This window comes from Rhinopithecus roxellana, chromosome 9 (genome assembly GCF_007565055.1).
Source record: "Rhinopithecus roxellana isolate Shanxi Qingling chromosome 9, ASM756505v1, whole genome shotgun sequence".
NCBI classification, from domain to species: Eukaryota; Metazoa; Chordata; class Mammalia; order Primates; family Cercopithecidae; genus Rhinopithecus; species Rhinopithecus roxellana.
This window is the reverse complement of record NC_044557.1, coordinates 116,441,883-116,468,132: the sequence shown is the minus strand read 5'-3', so window position 1 is coordinate 116,468,132 and position 26,250 is coordinate 116,441,883. Positions and strand designations below refer to the sequence as shown.

General features: G+C 43.8%; 1 protein-coding gene across 1 annotated transcript in view; it reads left to right on the top strand.

Moving 5' to 3' along the window:
• Positions 1-25,453, top strand: part of SBSPON (somatomedin B and thrombospondin type 1 domain containing) — a 28,695-nt gene extending 3,242 nt beyond the window's left edge. The window contains exons 2-5 of the mRNA XM_010363510.2: positions 9,109-9,303; positions 19,070-19,160; positions 21,277-21,453; positions 24,515-25,453. Coding sequence (XP_010361812.1) covers positions 9,109-9,303; positions 19,070-19,160; positions 21,277-21,453; positions 24,515-24,632 — 581 coding nt within the window. The 3' untranslated portion in view covers positions 24,633-25,453. The remainder of the gene's footprint in view (positions 1-9,108; positions 9,304-19,069; positions 19,161-21,276; positions 21,454-24,514) is intronic.
• The last annotated feature ends 797 nt before the right edge of the window (positions 25,454-26,250 follow it).

The window sequence follows — 26,250 nt, the reverse complement described above, 5'->3', positions numbered from 1 at the left end:
CCACCCAGAAGGCTGAGGTGGGAGGATCACCTGAGCCCAGGAGGTAGAGACTGCAGTGAGTTGCGATCACGCCACTGCACTCTATCCTGGGCCACAGAGTAAAACTCTGTCTCAAAAAAAAAGTGAGGGCAGGGGAGATGAAACCACTGTGTGGGACTGTGGAGTTGAAAGAAGGAGGCTACACTGCACCTGGCTTGTGGTAGACATTTAGGTAGCAAATGTACTGTTGGTTGGCTCTTAGCACTAGTGGACAGTGGAGAATATTTTATTTGATTAAATATTTACATCGTAATTTTCTGACAACATATTGCTATAATTTGTATTCGTTAATATTAAATCATAAATACATTATATTCAACTCACACCATGTGCCAGATACTTAATACTTTGTCTCATTTAATCCTCCCAACAATTTTTTTTTTTTTTGAGAAGGAGTCTTATTTACTCTATCACCCAGCCTGGAGTACAGTGGCGTGATCTTGGCTCATTGTAACCCCCGCCTTCCAGGTTCAAGTGATTCTCTTGCCTCAGCTTCCTGAGTAGCTGGGATTACAGGCACCCGCCACCATGCCCGGCTACTTTTTTTGTAATTTTACTGGAAACAAGGTTTCACCATGTTGACCAGGCTGGTTTCAGTCTCCTAACCTCAAGTGATCCACCTGCCTTGGCCTCCCAAAGTGCTGGAATTACAGGTGTGAGCTACCACGCCCAGCCATCCCAACAATTCTTAAGAACGACAGGTCAGGTCCACAAACCCATATGACAATCCCAATCTAAAAAGTGCTAACATTTTAAAGCTTTTTCATAACTCATTTGGTGGCAAAAATCTCACCTGACTTGCACTGATAGAAGGATATTGATAATCGTTGTTTATATTTTGCCTCAAAAATATTAATATATTTTTCAAGGAACTGCTCCAGACCCTGCTAAGGAGAGGGGGACACTCCAAATAAGGTACATAGACTGTATTCCCTTTCTAAGATCCGGGAAGTCCTGAGTTCTGAGACTCAACTGCCTCAAGCATTTGGGAAAAGAACCTGGTGACCTATACTAGCATTTTTATAGACAGAACAGTGAAGGCTTTCCAAGAGTTTCCATCACTCAAGTTAACACCAATGAGCAGAGCTGAGATCTGAAGTGCCTGATTTCAGACTGCCAGTTGCCACATATATTTATGCCAATTTATGGCTATTATTTATTCCTAGATAAATCAGGTTTCAGCATCTCAGAACCCTCAGTTACTCTATGCCCATAGAACCCTTCTGCCTCTTAGAATCTCTTCTCTCTCTCTCTCTTTTTTTCTTTTTGAGACAGGATCTGATTCTGTCACCTAGGCTGGAGTGCAGTGGCATGATCTCAGCTCATTGCAACCTCCACACCTCTGCTTCACAAGCTCAAGTCCATCTTCCCACCTCGGTTCCCTGAGTAGCTGGGACTACAGACATGTGTGCTGCCAAGCCTGGCTATATTTTGTGGAGATGAAGTTTCACCATGCTGCCCAAGCTGGTCTCCAATTCCTAGGCTCAAACAATCTGCCTGCCTTGGCCTCCCAACATGCTGGGATTACAGGTGTGAGCCATGGCGCCTGGCCCTCTTTTCCTGCTTACCCATTATATTACCTATTGTTGCTACCTAAAGCCTTTTTTGACTGATATTACATTCAACGTGAATGGAAAATGTAACTGAGTCAGTGTAACTAAGCATGCTTTACTTCTATTCCTTCTGATTTTTTCATCTTGCTAAATACATTATTATTATTATTATTATGTGGCTAAGAGATGAATACTGGCATTTCTTTTTCTAAGTAAAAAGACTTTTTTTCTCATGTAAAAACTAAAATGTTATTGAATCTATACAATTACTAAACTGTCAAAGACATCTGTTCGGGAATGATCTCAGGAAATCTCATTAGGACAATGGCATGAGTTTCAACACCAAGGGAGCATCACAGCTCCCTTCCCACCTCCACTAAAAAAGGGATGGAAAATTCTCCACTGGCTGCGCCTTACCAGGGATGGAGAAAAGTAGAGTAGGGGAACAGATCCTGCCCTGGAATAACTTCTTGGAAGATTTGCTAATGAGGTGGATAACACCCCCAATCTCTAATTCTCCAACTGGGTTCCTAGGGTTTGCATTTTCTAAGATCATAGAACAGTAGTTGCATTAGATCATTGATTGGCAGCTTAAGGAGAGGGTAATAATTAACCCAAGTGAAGCAGGACAAACATTGAATAGCCTATACGGGCTGGTGTCTTCTCCTAGATTTATGGAGAGTCTGGGAAACACACTAGCCAAAGTCTGATGACATCATATCTGGAGGGAAAGAGGCACCATGCTTGAAAATATAGGCTCCAAACTCACCCAAAGGAAAGATGCCAGAGTCTACGATGATTTAGAGAGTTGAGGCTTTATAGGAGCCAGAACGGTCTGAGAGACGTCGCCTTTGGCTTTAAAGAAAAAAAATGAGCGGGGCCTGCCTGGAGCCAGTATTCAAATAGACTTGACTTAGTAGAATTTGGCTGCAGCCCTGGGTGAGCAGTGAAGGAGGGTCAAGTTGTTAACACTTAACATTTACTCCATACCAGGCACTCTCCCAAGCACTTCACAGTTATTAACTTACTTGATCCCACAACCCACTGAAGCTATTCCTCGTTTTGGTCTCATTTGACATACGAGGTAAACAAGGCACGGACAGGTTCGGTAACTTGTCCAAAGTCACAGCGCTAATAAGGGGTGTAGTGAGATTTGAAGCCAGGTCCTCTGGATCCAGAGCCCACATATCAAAACATGATGTTTTTCTGCCTCAGAGAAGTGAGATCTTATGAGAAGCAGTGTGCTTTGCGGGGTAGGCCCCACATAAACACCAGTAGAGTGAGCAAGCCTTCTCCCTCCATCTACTCGGGGCCCCTCGAGGGCAGAGTGCATCTTGCTTGTCTTCATAAACCCCAATGGCTATCAAGATGCTACTTCATAATGTTTGTCAAAAGAATGTGAGCAGTCGTCCCACCCATCCCCACCAGGAGATGTTGTCCATGGCTTCAGATGACACTGCCATCTAGGGTGTTGCCACATTTCCTTTATAAAAGATTTTCCTTCCTTTGTATATATTTTGTATATATATTTTGTATACAAAATATATGTTTGTTGCAGAAAATTTGGAAAATACAGAAAAGCACAAAACAAGAAAACAACTCACCTGGAAACCTGTTACCCAGAAAAAAAAAAAAAAAAAGTACTATTTTCCTTTTTATTCATATCTTTTTTTCCCCTGGGTTACATAGTGTATAAAATTCTATTTATCAAATGACGCAGCCCATATCATCTTGCTAGTACTTCAGGAACTAGTACAGTAAATGTCTCAAGAGAAAAAAAAAAAAAAAAAAAAAAAAAAACACCCTTTGGGGGCCAAATAGCATGGTTTCGGCAAGAGGGAAAAAAAGTCTTGATTATTTTTTTGAGCTTTCTGATGGAGTAATAGGCACTTGGGGAATGCAGTCTCATTTGGCTTTCAGAGAAGCTTTGACAAGGTTCTACAGAAAGAGGAATACACATGGAGAAAGAGAAAGGAAGATGATGGCCAGGCACGATGGCTCATGCCTGTAATCCCAGCACTTTGGGAGGCCGAGGTGGGCGGCTCACCTCAAGTCAGGAGTTCGAGACCAGCCTGGCCAACATGGCAAAACCCCGTCTCTACTAAAAATACAAAAAATTAGCCAAGCGTGGAGGTGCGCTCCTATAATCCCAACTACTCGGGAGGCTGAAGCATGAAAATCGCTTGAACTCAGGAGGCGGAGGTTGCAGTGAGTTGAGATCGCGCCACTGCACTCTAGCCTGAGTGACAGAGCAAGAGTCTGTCTCCACAAAAAAAAAAAAAGAAAGAAAGAAAAGGGAGATGACATATATTTAAATTTTTGTCACTATGAGGTATGCATGTGTGGGTGTTGGGGGATTTTTTTCTTCCACAGAATGTGAAGAAACAATAGCTATGCATAAACGGGTACTGCTGTGAGTATGGTGTAAGAACATTTCCTTAGGAATGATTAGGACTATTTGAACTTCACAATGTGAGGGAGAAAGCACTTGTTTGTGGGTGGTCTTAAACTTTTAGATGGCAAAGAGCCAATAGGCAGGGCTAGATTACAAAGGAGAGTGCTTGAGTCTCTGTGATTAACCAAGGAGACACCGTTACATGAAAACAAGAACAACGCCTCACATCGAAGAAGAAATAGTCCAAACTCTCTTTATAAAATGAATGGCTCTGGCTCTCGGCTCATTTTGTTGCTCTCTGTGTGCATGTATTTGGCATTGCCTAGAAAAGCATTTGAAAAAATATATGTATTTTTAAATGACCCTTTGGTACCTAAAGGCTGAGAATAGGGTGTCTTGCTCTGGCTGGCACAACTTCCTGAGCTGTGAACAGACCTAGAGAAAGTCCAGTGGTAACTCTGAGATGAGAATTGCCTAGAAAGATGGGTCCAAAAGTGGAAGACATGACCTTAAAGAGTCTGGCTGGGAGGAAAGGAGACCTCCCCAAACCATGAGTGGCACAGACCACGTCAGACCATGAGTGGTACAGAAAAAGTAAGCATGGATTATTACTTTTTTTAAACATATTCTGAAATTCTTGAGTGAGGGAAATTTGGATCAGATGAAAGGAAATGCCATGTTATGGCACAGATAATAAAAGTAAAGAAGCTTGTTACTTTCAAAATGTGGTCCTGGCAGGAGATATACATAGATCAGAATGGATCTAAAGGACTCGCAGCTGCCAGGAGAAGCTTGGACCTACCTGATCTTTAGGCACAGAAAACAGTGCTCCTTCCAATGGACACCCTTGGGGCCATTGCTGCCAGGAGAGCCCAAACTCTAGGCCAGACTAGGAATTCCCATGGGTTTGGCTGTGGGGGCTTCTGATTTGTTTGTGTCTTTCCACCCTACTTCCTTCCTTTGCTGGAGCCTCCATCAGTGCTTTGGTTTCTAACAAATGATATGAACAGATCAGAGTCTGTTTCAATGTAGAACATTATCTGCGGAGGAGGGGAAACATGCCCAATGCCATTTCATTCATTCATTCATTCATTCGTTCAATGAATGTGATTAAGCACCTACCATGTGCCAAGCGCCAGGAATGAAATAAAAAACTATCATGATCCTCAGGGGCATCAACAATAAACACAACAAATGAATATGTAATTATGAATTATGGCAATGCTACAAGGCAAGGAACACCAAGCTCTGAGAGGAAATAAGTGTGTGTGTGTGCGTGTGTGTCTGTGTTGTGGGGCGGGGCGAAGAGCAGAAAAAGCTGGCCAGAAAAAGACTCCCTGAAGAGGAAATAGTTAGTCTGGGAATTAAAGGGTGAGTGGGACCCAGCTATGCCGTGTGGGGAGAATATTCCCAGCAGAGTAAAAATGTGTACAAGGGTCCCAGGGTGGGAAAGAGCTTGGTGTGTTCAAGGGGTAAAGAGACCCATGTGGCTGAACTTGGAGCAGAGATGGGCGGTGAAGTGCAGGTGGAAGTGGAATGTCAGGCAGAGGCCAGGTTACGCAGGAATGGAAGCTTGTAGGTCACAGCAGGGAGTTCGGATGTCAGATGAAATCCAAATGAAATGCGGGAGTTTAAGTCATTTATTCTTTTTTTTTTTTTTTGAGACGGAGTCTTGCTCTATCTCCCGGGCTGGAGTGCAGTGGTCGGATCTCAGCTCACTGCAAGCTCCGCCTCCCAGGTTCACGCCATTCTCCTGCCTCAGCCTCCCGAGTAGCTGGGACTACAGGCGCCCACCACCTCGCCCGGGTAGTCTTTTGTATTTTTTAGTAGAAACGGGGTTTCACCATGTTAGCCACGATGGTCTCGATCTCCTGACCTCGTGATCCACCCGTCTCGGCCTCCCAAAGTGCTGGGATTACAGGCTTGAGCCACCGCGCCCGGCCAAGTCATTTATTCTTTTAAAAAATTAGTGAGCCATCTTTTAAAGTAATTGTACTTGGACGTGACTGGCTATCTCCATTAGGACTGTGAAAATGTGCTGCTCTTGTGTGTGATTCATTACTGAGATATATCACTTATTCTCCTTTGGCTGTGGTAGGAATCTCTGATAACTGGAAAGGTCTTGAGAAAGGGGGACCAGTTGGTAAATGGGCGAGGACTTGATAATTCCTTGCACTCTGAATCTACATCCATTATCTCACTCTCCAATGAGCTGAGCGCCAGAGGTGCCTGCCAGGCCTTCAGCAGAGCTTTTAGGTGTCTATTTTCTGTCTGTGCTCTCTTCTGTCTGCTTCTCTGACTCTGTTCTCCACTCCTGTATGGTGCTTGAGATCACCTCACAAATAAATTGCTTGCATTTAAATCCGTGTCCCACAGGCTGCTTCTGGGGAGACCCAACCCGAATATTAACTTGAGTTTAAACAAAGAAGAAAAGAGCAAGCTTACCGAGCTTCTTGGCACCCATTAAATCTAGGCTTTCTTCTCCTAAAAGGGGTGGGTGATGTCATCAAATCCTAACTCTGAAGCAACTGAGAAGCTATGACAAACTTGGAGTCAAAGGCCACCATGCCACTCCTAGGTGCCACAGTCTATCGGCTCCATTAACAGCTGGTGAAACTCAAGTGAAGATTGAGAAGGTCAGATTGTAAAAAGAATATTTTGATATGCTGTGAACAGATGTGAATTAGATAAGCTAGTGGGAAAGGGGACACGAATACTATTGGAATCGTCCAGAAGGAAATCTGCGTCAGGCAGCTGTAATAAATGACTTGTAATAAATCTGTCAGAAGTTTCCGTACTTCCCCTAACCTCCATGACCAAAGATCTCTTGTGATCTATAATGGCTTGCAATCCAAATAATCAAAAGTTCACAAGCTAACCAAGAATAGAATCTTTGGGGCAGTATAGGAATAAATACTTCTTAATTTATTTCATCTTCTGACACAAAGTATTTTGTGAAACACCTTTTTATTCCTGTAATTCTGAGTGAGTGTTTTTTATTTTGTCTCATAATGAAGCTATTGAGATGTCATTGTTCTGGACCCTACAACTTTCTGATTCTTTTTGTGGAGCTTTTAAAATCATGGATTGGAAAAACAGGATATAGCGTTTTGCTAAGGACAAACTGTAACCAACAGGAACAACTTGATGCAGTGATTGATTCTGTAATTTTGAGGACTTCAACTGTGAGACCAAACCAAATGCAAGAAACAAATACTAGACAAGAGACACATATGATGATGGAATCCTGGGAGGCTAAGTTCAGTCAGAAAACCCTCCCCAGTGTCATCTTTTACCATAAGAACTGAGTCTAACTCAAGGCCATATTACTAAGTTCTGAGTTAATGCTATGGCAAAATTGTATTTTATAGTGATGTCCAAATGTTAATCTTTGAAACAAGTGCATTCTTTTGTATGCCTTATTAAGTATTGTTCAAGCCTAACACATCACAGCAGGACTAGCTAGACTCAAGGCTGAAGGTGGAAGAAAAGAGGTATTGAAATAATGAAGGATAGAAGGAATCCTTCTCAATCAGCTCGCAGCCTAAGGGATCTCTTTAAATGCCTTTTGCTTCGATGGGCCAATGAAATTATGAAATCATGAAAATAAAAAGGGAAGGGCTAACAAGAGCCAACAAAAGCAGGAAGTGACCTGTTAGTGGTTTTCTGAAAGATGTAGGTATGCATGGCGGATATTGGGAATGAACTCTAATGTGGCTCATTCTGGCTTCTTCAGGTAGTCGACATGTGATACCTATAGGTATTTAGTTGATGAATGAAAGCATGTTTTAAACTAGTTTGGAAATTTTAAAAATACTGACACGTTTGTGTTGCTTGGGACCCTTTTTATGTCAGGGTTAGCTATGTGCTGCCAAATCACATGTCCTCCGAAAACCATAAATGCAGAAGTTCAAATCAAGCTTTCAAAGAAGTCAGAGTGCTAATTCTTGTGGGAAACACTATGAATTGGAAAGTATGAGGATGATAGGAAAGTGGATCACACTTCAAGGGAAAAAAAGGTTTGGCATCTAGGTCACGGGCACGTCTTCTGTCTTCTGGTTCTTTCCTTTTCTTATATTTAATTTTAAATCCTGAAATAATTCAATTTAAAAGCTGATTACAGTCTGAGACACATTAGAACTTTGAATGAGAAAGTTAAATGTGACGCCATATTGATTTTATGGTCATGGTGAGGAAATGGCATTTTTACATTACATCTTACAGATTTGGTAAGTGGACTTCAGAATCAAGGAAGGAGAATGGCTTTAGTTGTCCATCAGGGGAATCCTAATACGTATTGCTGGACTCCAGGGAGCAGCCCAGTGCATGGCTGGCTGCTGAGAAACCAGCTGAGCCCCACGCCGACCAAATTGTGTGGAAAAGCATAGACCAACAGCACAAAGACTCCAGGGCTAGATTCTTGGCCTGACTCTGCCTCTTCATGCGTGACCGTGAATACTCTTTACCTCTCTGGGCCCTGGTGGCTCATCTCTAAACTCCAACCCTCATAGTTTACAAGTCTACAAGCCATGGAGAAAGAAAATAGAGTAAACAGGAGAAACTTAAAGTATAGGGGTCCCTATACATGGCCCTAAGCCCTGTTTCTTATGAAGACACATTTGCTGAGAAGAACTGACCTGGGTAGGTGATAGGATTGTTGGTGGGTGAAGTACATTTTCTTTTTTATACCTTTTTTTTGGTTTGCTGTCTATGATGAGAATGTCTTGTTATAATAAAAATGTTGTGGGCAGGGGCAAATAAAGTTAATATCAAGGAAAAGCAAAAGCAAATATCCGATCTCGGCCCAGGGAGTATGAGAAATTCCCCTGAAAGCATCTGTCTCTTCTGCTTGGTTGTGTTTCCCTGGGTCAGACCCACATTTAGGATCCCGGGGTATCCAGCTGCTTCTAAGGGCTACCAGGTTATCAATTCACCATCAGGGTGGGCAGGTGGAGTCAGTGTCAACTGGGACCTGCTGAGGCTTTGTGTGCATCTTCTGATACAGGGCCTGGGGCCAGGCGAAGTTTACATGGGGCTAAACTCAGCTGTTTGTGTTGGCGGAACAGTCTGACAACCTGGCGAGATTTACTCAGGTGAGCGTCCTTTTGTGCTGTTTTTCAGCTCGCCCATGCTTCGTGGGGGAATGGAGCGCCTGGAGTGGTTGTGCAGACCAGTGCAAGCCTACAACCCGTGTGCGGAGGCGCTCTGTGCAGCAGGAGCCTCAGAACGGCGGGGCTCCCTGCCCACCCCTGGAAGAGAGAGCCGGCTGCCTGGAGTACTCCACCCCGCAGGGCCAGAACTGCGGGCACTCCTATGGTACTGATGTTTTCATGGTTGCTGCCTTTGTTATCTGTGATGACTTTTTGACCACTTCATCCCATAAAAGGCCATATGCTGTGCCAGGGAAAGTTCCATCCACCACAGGGAGTGGGATGGGCCAGGCTGCCCAAAGTAGATAGGAAGCTCAGGAAATGCTTAATAAAGGAATTATGGCCAGCTGTGCAAACGCCTGCCTTTCCCTCACTTCCCTTCGTGTGTTTTATAATCCGATGGCCCATTCTCATTGTGCATGGACTCGGTAATGAAATAAACCGCATGCTTGTGGTTTTGAGTGAACTCAGTCAAGCTAGTCATGAAGGACTTTAGATAGGAAGATGACATTTCACACAGCACAGTAAGTGTCCAGGAAGGATAACGCTATTTCACCTTCCACTGCAATTCCTGTTTCATTATGCACACTCACACATGTGGGAAAATCGTGGAAAAATCACAGAATTCTAAACAATGATAAAATGATTGTTTTATTATTATTATTATTTATTACTATTTTTGGGATGGAGTCTCGCTCTGTCACCTGGGCTGAAGGGTAGTAGCATTATCTTGACTCACTGCAACTTCTGCCTTCTGGGTTCATGCCATTCTTCTCCCTCAGCCTCCCAAGTAGCTGGGACTACAGGCGCCCGCCACCACACCTGGCTAATTTTTTGTAGTTTTTAGTAGAGACAGGGTTTCACCGTGTTAGCTAGGATGGTCTCGATCGCCTGACCTCATGATCCACCCGCCTCAGCCTCCCAAAGTGCTGGGATTACAGGCATGAGCCACTGCGCGCGGCCTTTTATTATTGTTTTTAAATGATTCCTTTTACCTGCCTCTCCTCTCAAGACTGGATTGGGGCTAAAGTAATTTGAAAAGATCACTCTGGTTTTGGAGTGGCCAATGGAGGGGCCAGGAATCGGCTCATTAATGAGCCAGAGACTATACAAGGCTCACAGAGAAATAAATGAAAAAGTTAATGTGTTGATCTGCATTGAATCCAATAGGGCAAACACTGACTTCTCAGGATAGCAAAAACCATATGTTTCTCATAGGAACGTGGAAATTTCATGTCAACACAATCCTTGTAAAGCCATTTTGTTCCTTCTTTTTTTCCACACACGAATATTTATTGAGAGTCTACTTGATGCCAGGTGCTGGGCTGGGCGCTGGGGTCACAATGGTGAGAGAAGTTGATGTGGAGCCTGCTGTCAGGTAGATCATAGCCTAGTGAGAGGGGTGCAATCATCAGATAATCCAGGGAATTAATGGATTACAGCTGCAGTAATTGGTGCAACTTGTAGAAAACAAGTGAGAGGTGCAAGGAGCGCTCAGCGGGTGTAATCAGGTGATTCCCCTTGGTCTTGAGGGAAAAGGAGGAGGAGGGGCTTCCCTGGAGATGGGGCTGAGGTATGTAGACTGCCCAGGCAGGCAGACTAGTGCGGTTAAACCTGATGGCCAGGTGTAGAGGGTTTGAGGGATTTGGAAGCTGATCAAGGGAAAAGCTGTATCCACGAGAGGCAGTGGCACAGCAAGCTTTACTGGGCAGTGCTTGGACAGGGCTGCATGAGAGGGGCCGCCCTCACAGCATGAGTCTTTTCAGAGGCTTATGGTGGGCTGAGGAGAAGGGCACAGCAACTCCTGGGGGAGAGGGAGACTGGAAAGCGGCCTTAAATGTCAAGGTGAGGTCACCCAGCAGCACAGTGGAGAGTCTGTTGGTCAGAGACCTCAGAAGGGCAGCAGCATCTTGGGGTCTGATAACACAAGGCCTATCAGTGGCCAACAGATGCTGGGTATAGTTTCACAGGTGTACAGGCAGGCAGGCCTAAGTGGCTAAAAATCTGCCTATTTGGCTATTTAAAAACAGTTGCGGCCGGGCGCGGTGGCTCAAGCCTGTAATCCCAGCACTTTGGGAGGCCGAGACGGGCGGATCACGAGGTCAGGAGATCGAGACCATCTGGATAACACGGTGAAACCCCGTCTCTACTAAAAATACAAAAAACTAGCCGGGCGAGGTGGTGGCGCCTGTAGTCCCAGCTACTCGGGAGGCAGGAGAATGGCGTAAACCCGGGAGGCAGAGCTTGCAGTGAGCTGAGATCTGGCCACTGCACTCCAGCCTGGGTGACAGAGCGAGACTCCGTCTCAAAAAAAAAAAAAAAAAAAAAAAAAAAAAAAAAAAAAAAAAAAAAAAAAAAAAAAAAAACAGTTGCATGTGTAAAAGATTTGAATTTTGTGCCAGCATGTTTGTGAGCTAAAGGGTCTAAGCCTAGGGTCAGGAATAAGCATCTTTGGCTCTTTTATGTAACATGGGGGAGTGCAAGGCCCGCATGCGATTGGCAAAGGAAGGTTGGCATGTGGGGCACACAGAGAACACCGTATTTGGGATTCTGGGCTTTATCTTAAGAGCCATTGGGGTGTTCTTTGCAGGGGAGAAGATCACTCTGGTAGTGGAGTGGCAAGTGGAGGGGCCAGAGTGTTGTCCCCCATTGATGCGGAGGTCATATTAAGGTCACAGGGAGGTCACTGAGCGCTTCAGACGTGGTTGCTCACAGACATACGCCCAGTCACTTTCAGAGACACTACACAAACGGCTCGGGGAGGAAGATGCTGTAGGACATTATGGATGTTTTTGGTGGTTCTTAAAAGCCAGCGCCAACTTATCAGGAAAAGCAGCCCACCTACTCCTGACTACGCCTGACTGCTAGAGGGTTCCTTCAGCACATCGGGCTCTTCGATGGGACACCAGGCTGTCGCGCTCCCCTTCCCAGCCCTGGGTCTCTACCCAGGACAATGCAGGAAGTTGTTAGCGACTATGTCTTAGCATATCTGTACTGAACAGCCTCCTTCCCTACTATCATAAAATAAAAGATGTCAGCTTGGGAAGAGAGGAGAAATCTCTACTTGAGGTAGGGCAGCTGGCATTTGCAGTCCTGACTTTGGTCCCCAGCATTCCCCTCCTGTTGGAGATGTCTTGGTGATGGTTACTCCTGTCACAAGCTAGTTGGGGAAGACAGGACCCCTCCAACAACCCTGTCTGGTGATTCCTAACAGGTGGTCCTGGACCAGCAGCATCAGGATCTGCTTCCTCAGCCCCACCCACCCAGACCCATGAGATCATAATCCCTGCATGTGGGCCCAGCACTCTGCATTCTAGCAAGGCTTCCAGGGGCTTCGGATGCTCACTGGAGTTTGAGAGCCACTGCTGTAGCCCAAGTGTGACAGACACCCCCCTGTCATAGCTGGGTCACCTAAGTAGCACTTTCCTGAAGGCGGAAGTTCCCAAAGCGTATCCTCTTTTATTAGAATAGTTGTGCAAGGCCGGGCGCGGTGGCTCAAGCCTGTAATCCCAGCACTTTGGGAGGCCGAGACGGGCGGATCACGAGGTCAGGAGATTGAGACCATCCTGGCTAACATGGTGAAACCCCGTCTCTAATAAAAAATACAAAAAAAACAGCCGGGCGAGGTGGCAGACACCTGTAGTCCCAGCTACTCGGGAGGCTGAGGCAGGAGAATGGCGTGAACCCGGGAGGCAGAGCTTGCAGTGAGCTGAGATCCGGCCACTGCACCCCAGCCTGGGCGACAGAGCGAGACTCCGTCTCAAAAAAAAAAAAAAAAAATAGTTGTGCAAGAAAAGGGATTAGTAGGACAATATGGGGTAAATCAGACAGTTTTCTCTACCAAAGAACTTTTCAGAGCCTTTATTATGTGGATCTGCATTTTCATTCTATAAGAGAGAGAGGGGGGATTTGCAGTATTTTCCCACTTAATTTGATTATATGACCTCCTTTTCTATGGAGCATCCCACTAAAATCATTCATGTGGTGTGGAATGCTCTTTGGAAAATGGTGGTTTACTAGAGGAAAACAAAAGGGACATGAGAGGCAATCACGTGAACATCCAATTTGGTGGATTCTCCATGGGCCCCAGGCCCTGTTTCACTCCAGGCACTATGCATTCACTTATGTGTTTCATTAACTTAACACTCACTGAGCACCTCCTATGTGTGCCAGTACTGTGCTAGGTTTTAGAGATCCAAACTTGATTAACAAGCATATCACAGCTAAATAGAACTCACGGTGGTGAGCTCTGGGATAGAAGGAAACACAGGTTGGCGTGGGAGCGTGGAGAAGCAGCCTGCACTCAACCTGGAGGCTTTCATCCTGCTGCATGGTCACCTGTGTCCCTGTTACTGCCTCCCACCCCCACCGGACTTCCTGTTCACAGATCAGGCACCTTTGTGGTGCGACACATGAATCCCTAATGTTTGCAGAGCAGAGAGATCTTACAGACATCATTGGTTCAGCCTTCGTAGCAACCCCGTGAAGGAGTGTATTTATTTTCTATGGCTGCTGCTACAAATTACCCCAAATTTAGTGGCTTAAAACAACACAGATTAGGCGGGGTGTCATGGCTCATGCCTGTAATCCCAGCACTTTGGGAGGCCGAGGCAAAGGTATCACCTGAGGTCAGGAGTTCAAGACCAGCCTGACCAACATGGTGAAACCCCGTCTCCACTAAAAATAAAAAATTAGCAGGGTGTGGTGGCATATGCCTGTAATCTCAGCTACTTCGGAGGCTGAGGCAGGAGAATTGCTTGAACCCAGGAGGCGGAGGTTGCAGTGAGCCAAGATTCAGCCATTTCACTCCAGCCTGGGCAACAAGAGTGAAACTCTGTATCGAAAAAACAAAACAGATTTATTATCTTACATTTCTGAAGATCAGAGTCTGACATGGGTTTCTTTGGGCAAAAATGAAGGTGTCAGCCGGGCTACAGACCTTTCTGGAGGCTCTAGGGGAGACTCCTCTTCCTTGCTTTTTCCACCTTCCAGAAGCTGCCCGCATCCTTTCCTCACTGCCACCGCCCTCTATCCTCATAGCCAGCAACAGTGCATTTCTCTGTCCCTTTCTTCTGTTGCCACATCTTTGTTTTTCTTTTTCTTCTTTTCATATAAGATGGAGTCTTGCCCTGTTGCCCAGGCTGGAGTGCAGTGGTGCAATCATGGCTCACTGCAACCTCTGCCTCCCAGGTTCAAGTGATTCACCTGCCACAGCCTCCCAAGTAGCTGGGATTACAGGCGTGCGCCAACACACCCGGAAAATTTTTGTATTTTTAGTACAAATGGGGTTTCGCAATGCTGGCCAGGTTCTGACCAACTCTTTCTAAGGCTCCTGTGATTACATTGGGTCCACCTGGAAAACCCAGGCTATGCTTCCTATTTTAAGGTCAGCTGATCAGCAACCTTAATTCCACCTGTAACCTTAATTCCTTGTTCCCATGTAATATAACATATTCACAGGTTCTGGGGATCAGGACACGGACATCCTTAGGGGTCACAGTTCTGCCTCCACAGAGAGGTAGGACAGAGTCATTATCCTTGGTTTACACCTGAGGACATTGGAGTTCCAAGAGGTGACAGCACGTGTGAAGGATTACTGGAACTTAAACCTGGATCTCCTGGCTCTAAATCCTGTGGGATTTTCCCACCTCAATGTGTTTTGCTATTAACTGTCATCATTACAGCTAAAATTGTAATTACAGATTCTTGTAACTAAGTAGAAATATAAAGGCCCGTGAAGCCAGTGAAGGAAACATGATCCCCGAAGCTCTCTTATTAATGATCAAGTAGCTATTTCCGTTTTCCTGTTTCATTTAATGCATACCATGATTATATTTTTATCATAAAAACAAATTTAAAAAGCCACGTTACTGAATGTGTTGCACATCAATGACAATTGTTTATATATATGTGTTTTCCTCCTAAAAGGAGACCAATAGTGCAATATGATAAACCATATGCCTCTAGGTAGATATTATTTGTTAATTTTTCATTTTACTCTCTTCTGCACCATATCTACAGACCAGTGATCCCAGGCCTGCTTTTGTGACACCCCATTGTGTCAGAGGGCGTTATGAAATTCTCAAAGCAAATTTAATTTACTTTCATGTTCAAAGTAAGTATATGCAATGCCCTGCTTTTAGAAGTGGAAGTTGTTGTAAAACCAAACAATGGTAGGCTGATAGAACGCCAGAAACATTGGCAAATCGCCTATGAACAAAGAATATATTGCACTTGAATACTGTTGCCAGGAAGGGGAACTTAGATTTATTGGGGGCCTTTGTCCCGGGGATGCTGGGTTACGTGCTTCCGCACATTAGCAGAAGTGGGGCGGGAGGTAAAAACAATTTCTAAGTTATTTCATTACTTAAGTAATGCAAGTTGAATCTGGGGGGTGTATTAAAAAGTGGTGCTAGTTCTGGGACCTCCAGGCAGTCTGGCTCATGTGAGGAGAGGGACCTTGGCAATAGAATGTGCCACCACCAAGCCCAAGGCCTGGGGGCAGGACATGGAGGGGAGCAGCCCTGGCTTGCTCTTAGGATGCATCCTAATCCCAAGAGCATGAAACCAAGCTTGATAGAAAGTCCTAAAAAACAGATGGGCCAAGGTTGGTGGCACATGCCTGTAATCCTAGCACTTTGCGAGGCCAAGGCAGAAGGATTGCTTGGGCCCCAGAAGACCAGCCTGGGCAACAGAGTGAGACCCTATCTCTACCACAAACAGAAAATAGAAAACAAAAATGAAAACCCCCAAGTCCTCAGAAGATAACTTCTGTGCTGGGTTCTTGCTTAGTCACGTACTATTTATCTTCCCTTCATTTAACCTCGGTGAGCCCCAGTTTTCTGATGAATGAAATTGGTATAACACCACTTTACAAAGTTTTGGTGAAGGTTAGTAACATATGATGTGAAATTACTTTGTAAATGAGAAGGCCATACACATACCAGGCACCATGGTACCCAGGGGGTGATCCTGCGTCCACTGCGTGCCCTCCCTGGCTCCCCTACCTCATGGCCTGAGGGCACTCCAGATAAAGGGGCTAAAAGTTTCTCTTTTCCGTTCTTAAATCTGACTTCACATAGAACACAATGATTAGTGACAGAAAGGGAAAATAAAGCCACATTTAAATAATTCATGGGAAAGATGCTGCATACAGTACTGGAACTTTGTCATCTGTGTTATTATAGAGGCAGTGGTGTGCCGCCCTGAGGAGTTTCATTTCGGAGACATTGCCTGGCTGGGCTATATTTAGATATGAGCCTTAAACAGATTTCTTAACCTCTCTGTGCCACAGTTTTCTCATCTGTGAAATGGGGAAATAATAGGATCTATCTCAAGAGGCTTGTGAGAATTAATACATGAAAAGCGACTTAGAGTTGTCCCTGGAAACTCAGAAATGTGTAATTGTTAGCTTTTATTTTTATTATTAGAGAACCTTTTCCAAGAATTTTGTATCAGAAACTAGAGTCATATATTTATGTTTTCCTTCCACTTCATAACCTTTTTTTCTGAGCTATACATTAAGAACCTTGCCTTTGAACTTTTGTAATGATATATGCTGCACAAACTCGATTACATAAATATCTGAGCTAAAGAATCCCCCAAAAATTACAGGTGGACTTGTGTAATGCTGCATGGATTTAGCAGTAAATTTATTCTTCACTTAGTGAAGAAACATATACATGTGTCTGAAGAACAGTAATGCAAATATATGGGAGAACTAAAATCCTTTAGCTGTTTGTGTTTCTGATAATTAGGTCTGAGAGAAACAGAGAGGGATTCTGATATACGCGCACTCACTTGTTCTTTCTAATTCTGTCTGCAGATCTTAGAAATGCAAACGCTACGGTCACATTTAGAAAACAATTAAACATGTCAGTGCAGCAAAAAAAAAAAAGCTACACAGGAGCAAGTGGCTACCTGGTATTAGGCAGCTGCTCTTGTCTTTTTTTTTTTTTTTTTTTGAGACAGTCTCACTGTGTTGCCCAGGCTGCAGTGCAGTGGTGTGATCTTGGCTCACTGCAGTCCCCGCCTCCTGGGTTCAAGCGATTTTCCCAGCCTCCTGAACAGAAGGGTCTACGGCCGAATGCCACAACATCCGGCTCATTTTTGTATAATTTTTAGTAGACTGGCTCAATTTGTATAATTTTTTAGTAGAGACCGGGTTTCACCATGTTGGCCAGACTGGTCTTGATCTCCTGGCCTCAAGTGATCTGCCTGCCTTGGCCTCCCAAAGTGCTGGGATTACAGGCATGAGCCACTGTGCCTGGCCTCTTGTCTTAAATTCCCTAGTAGTACAAAAATAACTCCTCATTAAGAAAAGCTCAAGAAGAGTTAAGGTTTGTCATCTTGGGATAGTAAAGAGACAGGTAAAATCAACATGTAGGCTTGAAGCATCTGTTTTGCAACCAGTATCCTCACATTGTTGAACTCATGTTGATGATGACTTTGGCATTTCACAAGTTGATATCAGCTTGTATCTACCCTTCCTGGAATTGCCCAGTTTCTGAAACAGAGGTAGGGAGGACTGTTGAGCCCTCTTGGCTGCAAGGCTCAGTATAGGTACAGAAGACTACAGAGAAGTAGGGCCTGTGTGTCTTGGCTGCAAGCCCATGACCTCATTCATTCACTCACTGGTTCATTTATTCCTTGCACAAATATTTATCGAGTGTGTAAATGTGTGAAGCTATAGTGATGGACAAGGCAAAACTCTTCCTTCCTCAAGATGACAACAGAGTCAATCCAGGAGACTGGAACCTATAGGTGTTATTATAGCAACAAATGCCTCCCTAGACTTAGTGATGAGGTAGAGAGGAGACACACAAACACAATAGAATCAAAAGTGAGCAGAGGCAGGAGGAAGGATTCTTTTATTTTTTCTCTGACCCAGAGCATCAGAGTTGGGGTAGAGTTGTGGGGAGGAAGAGGGAGAAGAAGGGGACCACTGAAGATTTCCTTTCCCTGAGCTGGTGTGGGGACAATGCTGTGCAGGCTGGCACTGGCAGCCACATTGGTACTATGTGGTGGGCAGAGCTTCCACGAACTTTTCCCACCGTGGTTACCTGAGGCTTGGGGAAGACTCACCTTCTTTCCTCCTCTGCTTCTTCTGCCTTTTTTTTTTTTTTTTGAGAGGGAGTTTCACTCTTTTGCTCAGGCTGGAGTGCAGGAGCGCAATCTCAGCTCACTGCAACCTCCGCCTCCCGGGTTCAAGTGATTCTCCTGCCTCAGCCTCCCGAGTAGCTGGGGTTACAGGCACTCACCACCACTCCCAACTAATTTTTTTATTTTTAGTAGACACAGGGATTTGTCCTGTTGGCCAGGCTGATCTTGAACCCCTGACTTCAGGTGATCCACCCACCATGGCCTCCCACAGTGCTGGGATTACAGGCATGAACCAAGGCGCTGGCTGCTTTTTTCCTTTCTCATTTTTTTCTCCCTTTGGTTGTCTGTTTTCTCTCCTTCTGTCCCCCTTTACTCTCTTTTGTCTTCTCTTTCTCATTTCTTCTTTCTTTGTTTCCTTTCTATTCTTTTATTATCTTATTTTTCCCTTTCTTTCTTTCTCTTCCTTTCATTTTTAAAAACCCCCTCTTCTCTTCATAATCTCTATTATCTCACTTTTTCCCTTGTTCCCCTTCTCACCCCCATTTTCCTTTCCTTTTAGTTTTTCCTTCTGGCCCCTCTCCTTCCTCACACAGTTGTATTACTGCAGACAAATGTGCTTTTCAAAGGTCCGCAGGCCCCCTCCCTACTCATCTGTGTGCACACACATCTTTATCGAATTTGTAAGTTGGCCTCATTTCACACCTTGATGGTGTGCTGTAGCCCTGTGAGTTTAGGAGTGGAGACCTTTAGACAGGTACAAAACCAAGATTGGGAAACGATGCTCTGAGTACTTTGGCTCCCTGAATTCAACAGAAATCTCCCTTTTCCAGTTCCTGCCTTTATAACTACCTCTGCATTCAACAAGGAGAGAACACGACAAGCTACGTCTCCACACTGGTCTACGCACACAGAGGATGCTGGGTAATTTCGTGTTTTTTTTTTTTTTAATCATGTTTTTCCAATTATATAGTCAAGTCAATGCAAGAGGGTCAACTTGGTTTATGTTTTCTTCTGCTACTTGCTCTTTGACTTTGGCTAAAATATGGACTCTTCATCAGGGTTGGGAAAATACTTGTCCCCTCCTGGTTTTTGTGGGGCTATAAAGAAGTATCTACCTCTCAGGTCCAATCTCCAACAAGAAACAAACAGTATACAAATGAGATTATTTTACGAGCTTATTTTATCAATCTACTAAGGATGCTTCTCTTGCAGTCTTTATGGGACCTTAGACTTCAGCACCACCTCTGTTTGGTGAATTTGAAAGTGACACACACTTCAAGTCAGAGGTTTCTTATGGAAACCTATTGGTACAGGCTGGAAGTCACCTTCACGCTCAACTGAAATCCATTCTTCTGCCATCAGATAAGGAATACCAGACAGCTGCATGCTTAGGTCCCCACACTGCCCTCACTAGCATAAGACCTTGAACAACTTTTTCCACCTCAGTTTTTTCTTCCTAAAAAATGACTGTTAATAACCTACCACATGAGGTTGGTATGAGCGTTTAATGAGAAAATAGCATTGAAGAGATGCCTGAGGCTGGGCCTGGTGGCTCATACCTATAATCCCAGTGCTTTGGGAGGCTGGGGCAGGAGGATTGCTTGAGCCCAGGAGTTTGAGACCAGCCAGGGCAACACAGTGAAAACCGCATCTCTATGAAAAATAAATAATAAAAAAAAGAGATGTCTCGGGTTAGCTGTCTGAAATTGATTGAAGCCACATTGTAGAATTTCTTATCTCAATAACTAAAGATACTGTTACCTTTAGTTACTAATTAGCTGTACCTATCATTATTAGAGGTCTTTAAAACAGATTCTCCAAACGCTTCCCATTCAACCTATTGTAACTCACAGGGTAAGAAATTAGCCCATGGAACTGACAATGCAACAAGTTTCTGCTACAATACTCAGAGTTTTTACTATGCCTTGTTTCCCTGAAGAATTGGAAAACTGTGTTGAAGTACAGATTTCTAAAATATTCCACATATCTGGATGCTCCCCTGGGCATTCAGTGTCTAGTCACATATAATGTTAGAGATTTCCACAGCTCAGTTTAAGGTGACACTAACTTCTGTCAGAAAACTATGTCTCAGCCTCCCACTTCTGCTTTCACCTGTGATGTCCAATGTAACTGTGATGATTGACTTCAAGTCAAAACTCATCATCATTACTCCAGACCATGCACGTGAGGTGGGTGGAGAGGGTGAGGAATATCCCGGGTACTTTCGTGGAGCAGAACAGCAGAGGTACTGGCCTAGGTGTTAAGGACTAGCCCTCCTGGGCTCACGTTTTAGGGTTCTCAGGCTCAAGCAAGTGCTTGTTCAATTTATAGAATTCCTTAAGATCAGCAAAATTGGCCAGGCGCGGTGGCTCACGCCTGTAATCCCAGCACTTTGGGAGGCCGAGGCGGGCGGATCACGAGGTCAGGAGATCGAGACTATCCTGGCAAACACAGTGAAACCCCATCTCTACTAAAAATACAAAAAAAAAAAAAATTTAGCCAGGCGTGGTGGCGGGCGCCTGTCGTCCCAGCTTCTCGGGAGGCTGAGGCAGGAGAATGGTGTGAACCTGGGAGGCAGCGGAGCTTGCAGTGAGCCAAGATCACACCACCGCACTCCAGCCTGGGTAACAGAGCGAGACTCCGTCTCAAAAAAAAAAAAACAAAAAAACAAAAAAAAAAGATCAGCAAAATTATCAAGGGCTGGGTTTCTACAAAAACCTGGCCTTCTGTGCACAATTTAGTGATCTGATTAGACAGGGTGCAGGATATCCAAACTTCTGCACATTTATGTTGCGCAGAGAGCTCAGTGATGGACTGAAAAAGGGCAGAAAGGTTCTTTGTGATTATCAGTAGTGTTTCACCATGGTTCAGGGAATGAGAAACCTTAAAGGTGATTGACACGTAACTTGTGAAGATGCACTCACTACCTGCTCCAGTCGGCCAAATGCCCTCGGAGGTGACAGGCTTCCTAAGACTTTCTACAGCGTTAGGCCACTGCTCATTACAGCAAGTGTCATTTTTACTTCTTTTGCTGTAGATACTGTATGGAGTTTAAGACAGAGTCCTTGACTCCTCACTGTGCTCTGGAAAACCGGCCCTTGACTAGATGGATGCAGTATCTCCGAGAGGGATACACGGTGTGTGTGGATTGTCAGCCTCCAGCTATGAACTCTGTGAGCCTTCGTTGTTCTGGAGATGGCCTGGACTCTGATGGGTAAGGAGGGAAATTAACTGAAGTACTTTTCTTGTCACTCATTCTGAGAAACCTGTCCTCTCCGTGTCCGGACAGTTGACCAGTATGTAACATATCAAGGGATGACTGGGAAGTCAAAACAGTAGGTGAGGAGGACCATCTTTCTGGCACTGCTAGGGGCCAGGGCTCCAGTTCCCACTATGGAACCCACAGGCCCTATACACCAGCAATGAATATGGATCCATTTGGATACTGGGGGCTGGGAGTGGTGGCTCATGCCTGTAATCCCAGCACTTTGGGAGGATGAGGCGGGCGACAGCACTTCGGGAGGACGAGCTTGAGCTCAGGAGTTGGGACCAGCCTGGGCGACATGGTAAAACCCCATGTCTACAAAAAATTAAAAATTAGCCCGGCATGGTGGTGCATGTCTGTAGTCTCAGCTACTGGGGAGGCTGAGCCGGGAGGATCACATGAGCCCCGGGAGGTGGGGATTGCAGCGATTTGAGATCGCACCACTGCACTCTGGCATGGGTGATAGAGCCAGACTCCGTCTCCAAAAAAAAAAAAAAAAAGGATATTGGAGTTTAGATCACATTCCCAAACGATCACCAAAAACCTGATCACTCCAACTCCAAAGTGGTGTTCTGAAGATCACTAGAATCAGAATCTCGTGAGATGGAGATGTAAAATGTGCAGATTCCTGAACCTCATTTCCTACTAACTGAATCACTCTTTGGAGGTGGATTTTTTAATAATGTCTTAGGTCAGGATCCAGAAAATGTTTTCTGTAAAGGGGCAGAGAGTAGATATTTTTGGCTTTGTGTGGTCTCCGTGACAACTCCTCAACTGACTTTGTAGCAGGAAAGCAGTCACAGACACTATGCGAACCTTGGATTTGTGCTAACAAAACTTTATTTATGGACCCTAAAATTTGAATTTCATATAATTTTCATGTGTCACAAAATATCATTATTGTTTTGATTTTAACACTTTAAAACATAAAAATTATTAACTCACAGGCCAGACACAAAGAAGGGGTAGGCTGGCTTTGGCCTCTACAGGGTCCTAATTTGGGGACCCCTGCCCAGGTAATTCATACCCGCGGTGAAGTTTCAGAACTGTTGCGTGGTGGGGCTTCTTCATAAAACCCTGACTGAGACAGTGGTGGGGTCATTTCTGCAGTATAATAATCTTATATAAATCTGTAGGTTTCTCTGAAAGAATTGACTCCAAAAACGTTTTACCGTCATGCACCTGTATCCCAGTTCTGCACTTATTTAGTGTTTAAATTTGATAACACTATTCAAAACTAAAAGAAGAGTCAACTTCGTGCTGGGCAACTATTGGGCAAAGACTAATTTAGGTCACACACAGATTATGGTTTTCAGTATGTCAGGTGAAACTGGTAGAAATACAGATTAAAATGTAAAATATGGGCCTTTCCAGTCAATTATTATTCCTGTAGAATGTTTTCATATTTAATAACTTGTATTTATGTTTATTAGTCACTAGAGCCTCATGGCCCCCATTGAGCATACCATATGAACAATAAAGTGGGCAAGGAATTTATATCAAATAGAAAATATTTACATAATATTTTTCTGAATACCTCATCCATGTTTTGATTTTAAATGAATTTATAATGTATTTTGTACCCATAAAGTATTTACACCTGGCTGAGGTAGCAGTGACTTTAAAAATAATAATTTTGCTGGGCACAGTGGCTCAAGCCTGTAATCCCAGCACTTTGGGAGGCCGAGACGGGCAGATCACGAGGTCAGGAGATCGAGACCATCCTGGCTAACACGGTGAAACCCTGTCTCTACTAAAAAATACAAAAAACTACCCTGGCGAAGTGGCGGGTGCCTGTAGTCCCAGCTACTCGGGAGGCTGAGGCAGGAGAATGGCATAAACCCGGGAGGTGGAGCTTGCAGTGAGCTGAGATCCGGCCACTGCACTCCAGCCTGGGCCACACAGCGAGACTCCGTCTCAAAAAAAAAAAAAAAAAAAAAAAAAAGAATAAAAATAATAATTTTAATCATCTGGCTTTGCTCTTTTCAGCTCTCTCATTGTTTTTTCATTATGAAATCAAAGAGTTGGAAAGCATTAAAAGAGATCATTTAGTTCAGACCCCCCAGTGTAAATACACATGGAACAGTCAGCCATTTTCCTTTATGCAGCACTTGTACTCAAATAGAGCAGGAAAAGCAAATACAGTAACCCCAAGTTACTGTCAACATAAGGGTGTCCTAAAGTAGCAATTAATTAAAACTTGCTTTCAGAGAAACTAAACAAGGGAAACTCTGTGATCATTTAAAAAAAAAAATTGGGGAACTGGGTGCAGTGGGTCATGTTTCTAATCCCAGCGTGAGCCAGGAGGCCAAGGCAGGAGGATCCATTGCACCCAGGAGTTTGGGACCAGCTTGGCAACAGTTAAACTCCATCTCTACAAATAATTTTTCTTTATAAAATTAGCCAGACGTGGTGGCATGCACCTGTGGACCCAGTCACCTTGGAGGCTGGGGTGGGAGGACTGCTTGAGGCCAAGAGTTCGAGGCTGCAGTGAGCCATGATTGTACCACTGCACTGCAGCCTAAGTGGCAGAGGGATACCCTGTCTCAAAAAAAAAAAAAAAAAAAAGGAAGGAAGGAAGGAGGTAACACAGAGTTTTCAAGTGCATTCCAAATAATTTTTTTTTTTTTCTTTTTTGAGACAGGGTTTCACTCTGTCACCCAGGCTGAAGTGCAGCAGTGAGATCATGGCCTCCAACTCCTGGGCTCAAGCAATCTTCCTACCCCAGCCTCCCAAGACCATAGGCATGTGCCACCATGTCTGGCTAATTAAAAAATATATATATATAAATTATATACTATATATAATAATATATATAATTATTATATATATTATATATAATATATATTATATATGTAAATATATATATAGGTTTTTTTGTAGAGACAGGGTCTCACTGTATTGCTCAGACTGTGATCAGTGTTTTTTAACTTCGAGTTTTAATTTTGTAAATTAGACTTTTCTTTGGTATGCTTTTAGTATAACTAACATTTTCAAAATATCGTTTCAGAAATCAGACTCTCCATTGGCAAGCAATTGGTAATCCTCGATGTCAAGGAACTTGGAAAAAAGTTCGGCGAGTAGACCAGTGTTCTTGTCCAGCTGTTCACAGTTTCATTTTTATATAGATGGTGATATAAATATTTCCAAATGCATTTGTAAACGTGCTAAATATTCTCAAGTCATGTTCAATGTTTCCTAAACCTCCAATTTTGGCCAAAGTCCCCAAACACATCATTGCCACACTCTGAAGTAGAGAAAGAAAATTTAGGGGCCAGTTCTCAAGGAACACAGGTCCTTTATTTTTATTTTAACTAAGTTGAAGACCCACTCAAAAAGCTCCTGTGGTTTTATGTTCTTGACCTTTCATCTGGAGTCCTCTCATTCAGCAGGTGGCTTGTGAGACATAGAATACATGTCTGTTTGCTGAAGTAAAATTACTGTAACTCAGTCCAATTATTGGTGACGGAAGTGTCATTTAACGGGATCTATGTTTTGAATCTTGCAGTCTTTCTTTCTATTTTATAATCTTTTAAAAGCTTCTCCCTTTAAAAAATGTATACAAGAATGCACACTCTACACATATATTTCCATATATTTAATATTCCATAAATTCTGAAATAATTTCAAGGAAATTATCACAAATAATTTTTCCACAGGGCAAATTATTTAAAATTTTAGTAAGCATTCTGTAATGAAAAACCAACAGCTATACTAAAAACATTTTTTGAAGAAGAATAATTTTTTTTTTCGTGTAAGTGAAAGGATCAAACGCTCATTCTAGGTCAATGGGAGTTCTTTTAAATGTTATAATTTTCATGAAGAGAAATGTTGGTACCAGTGAATGAAACAATTGCTTTCATTCCGAAAATTCTACCACCATTTGCATCTAAGATTATTTCCAAGGCTTAAAGCCTGAAGCTGAATAAAATAATCTTTCAGAGTCCAACTTCAAGTTTAGTTGATGTAAGCTCACTATTCTTTTCCTACTGCATGCATTTTCTAATGTTTGGGGTGGATGGCATGTCGGTTATGGAAGGCATAGACGTCATTACAGATGCTATGATCTCACACATACACAAGGAAATGTTAGTCTCCTTATTTTATGATTGGGAAATCAATGACCTAGAGGCAAAATGGCATGTTTAAGGATCTGGGATGACAAGTCATTCTGCAGTCAGCCAAAGAGCCAAATTTGGACTCCTCATCCAGGACTCCATGAAAAGCCTGACTTTGCCAAACACTGTACTGGAAAAGCTAAGCCCCTTTCATTTTTGAAGTAAATTTTAAATTCAAGATATTTAGTTTAGGCCGGGCGCGGTGGCTCAAGCCTGTAATCCCAGCACTTTGGGAGGCCGAGACGGGCGGATCACAAGGTCAGGAGATCGAGACCACCCTGGCTAATACGGTGAAACCCCGTCTCTACTAAAGAATACAAAAAACTAGCCGGGCGACGAGGCGGGCGCCTGTAGTCCCAGCTACTTGGGAGGCGGAGGCAGGAGAATGGAGTAAACCTGGGAGGCGGAGCTTGCAGTGAGCTGAGATCCGGCCACCGCACTCCAGCCTGGGCGACAGAGCCAGACTCCGTCTCAAAAAAAAAAAAAAAAAAAAGATATTTGGTTTAGATAATTGAGTTTTGAGATGTAAACTATATGAAATTCCTTTGGTTTCAATGGAATAATATTCACTAACAAATGATTTACTAAAATACATATTTCTTGGTCCTTATCATGTAATGACAGATTG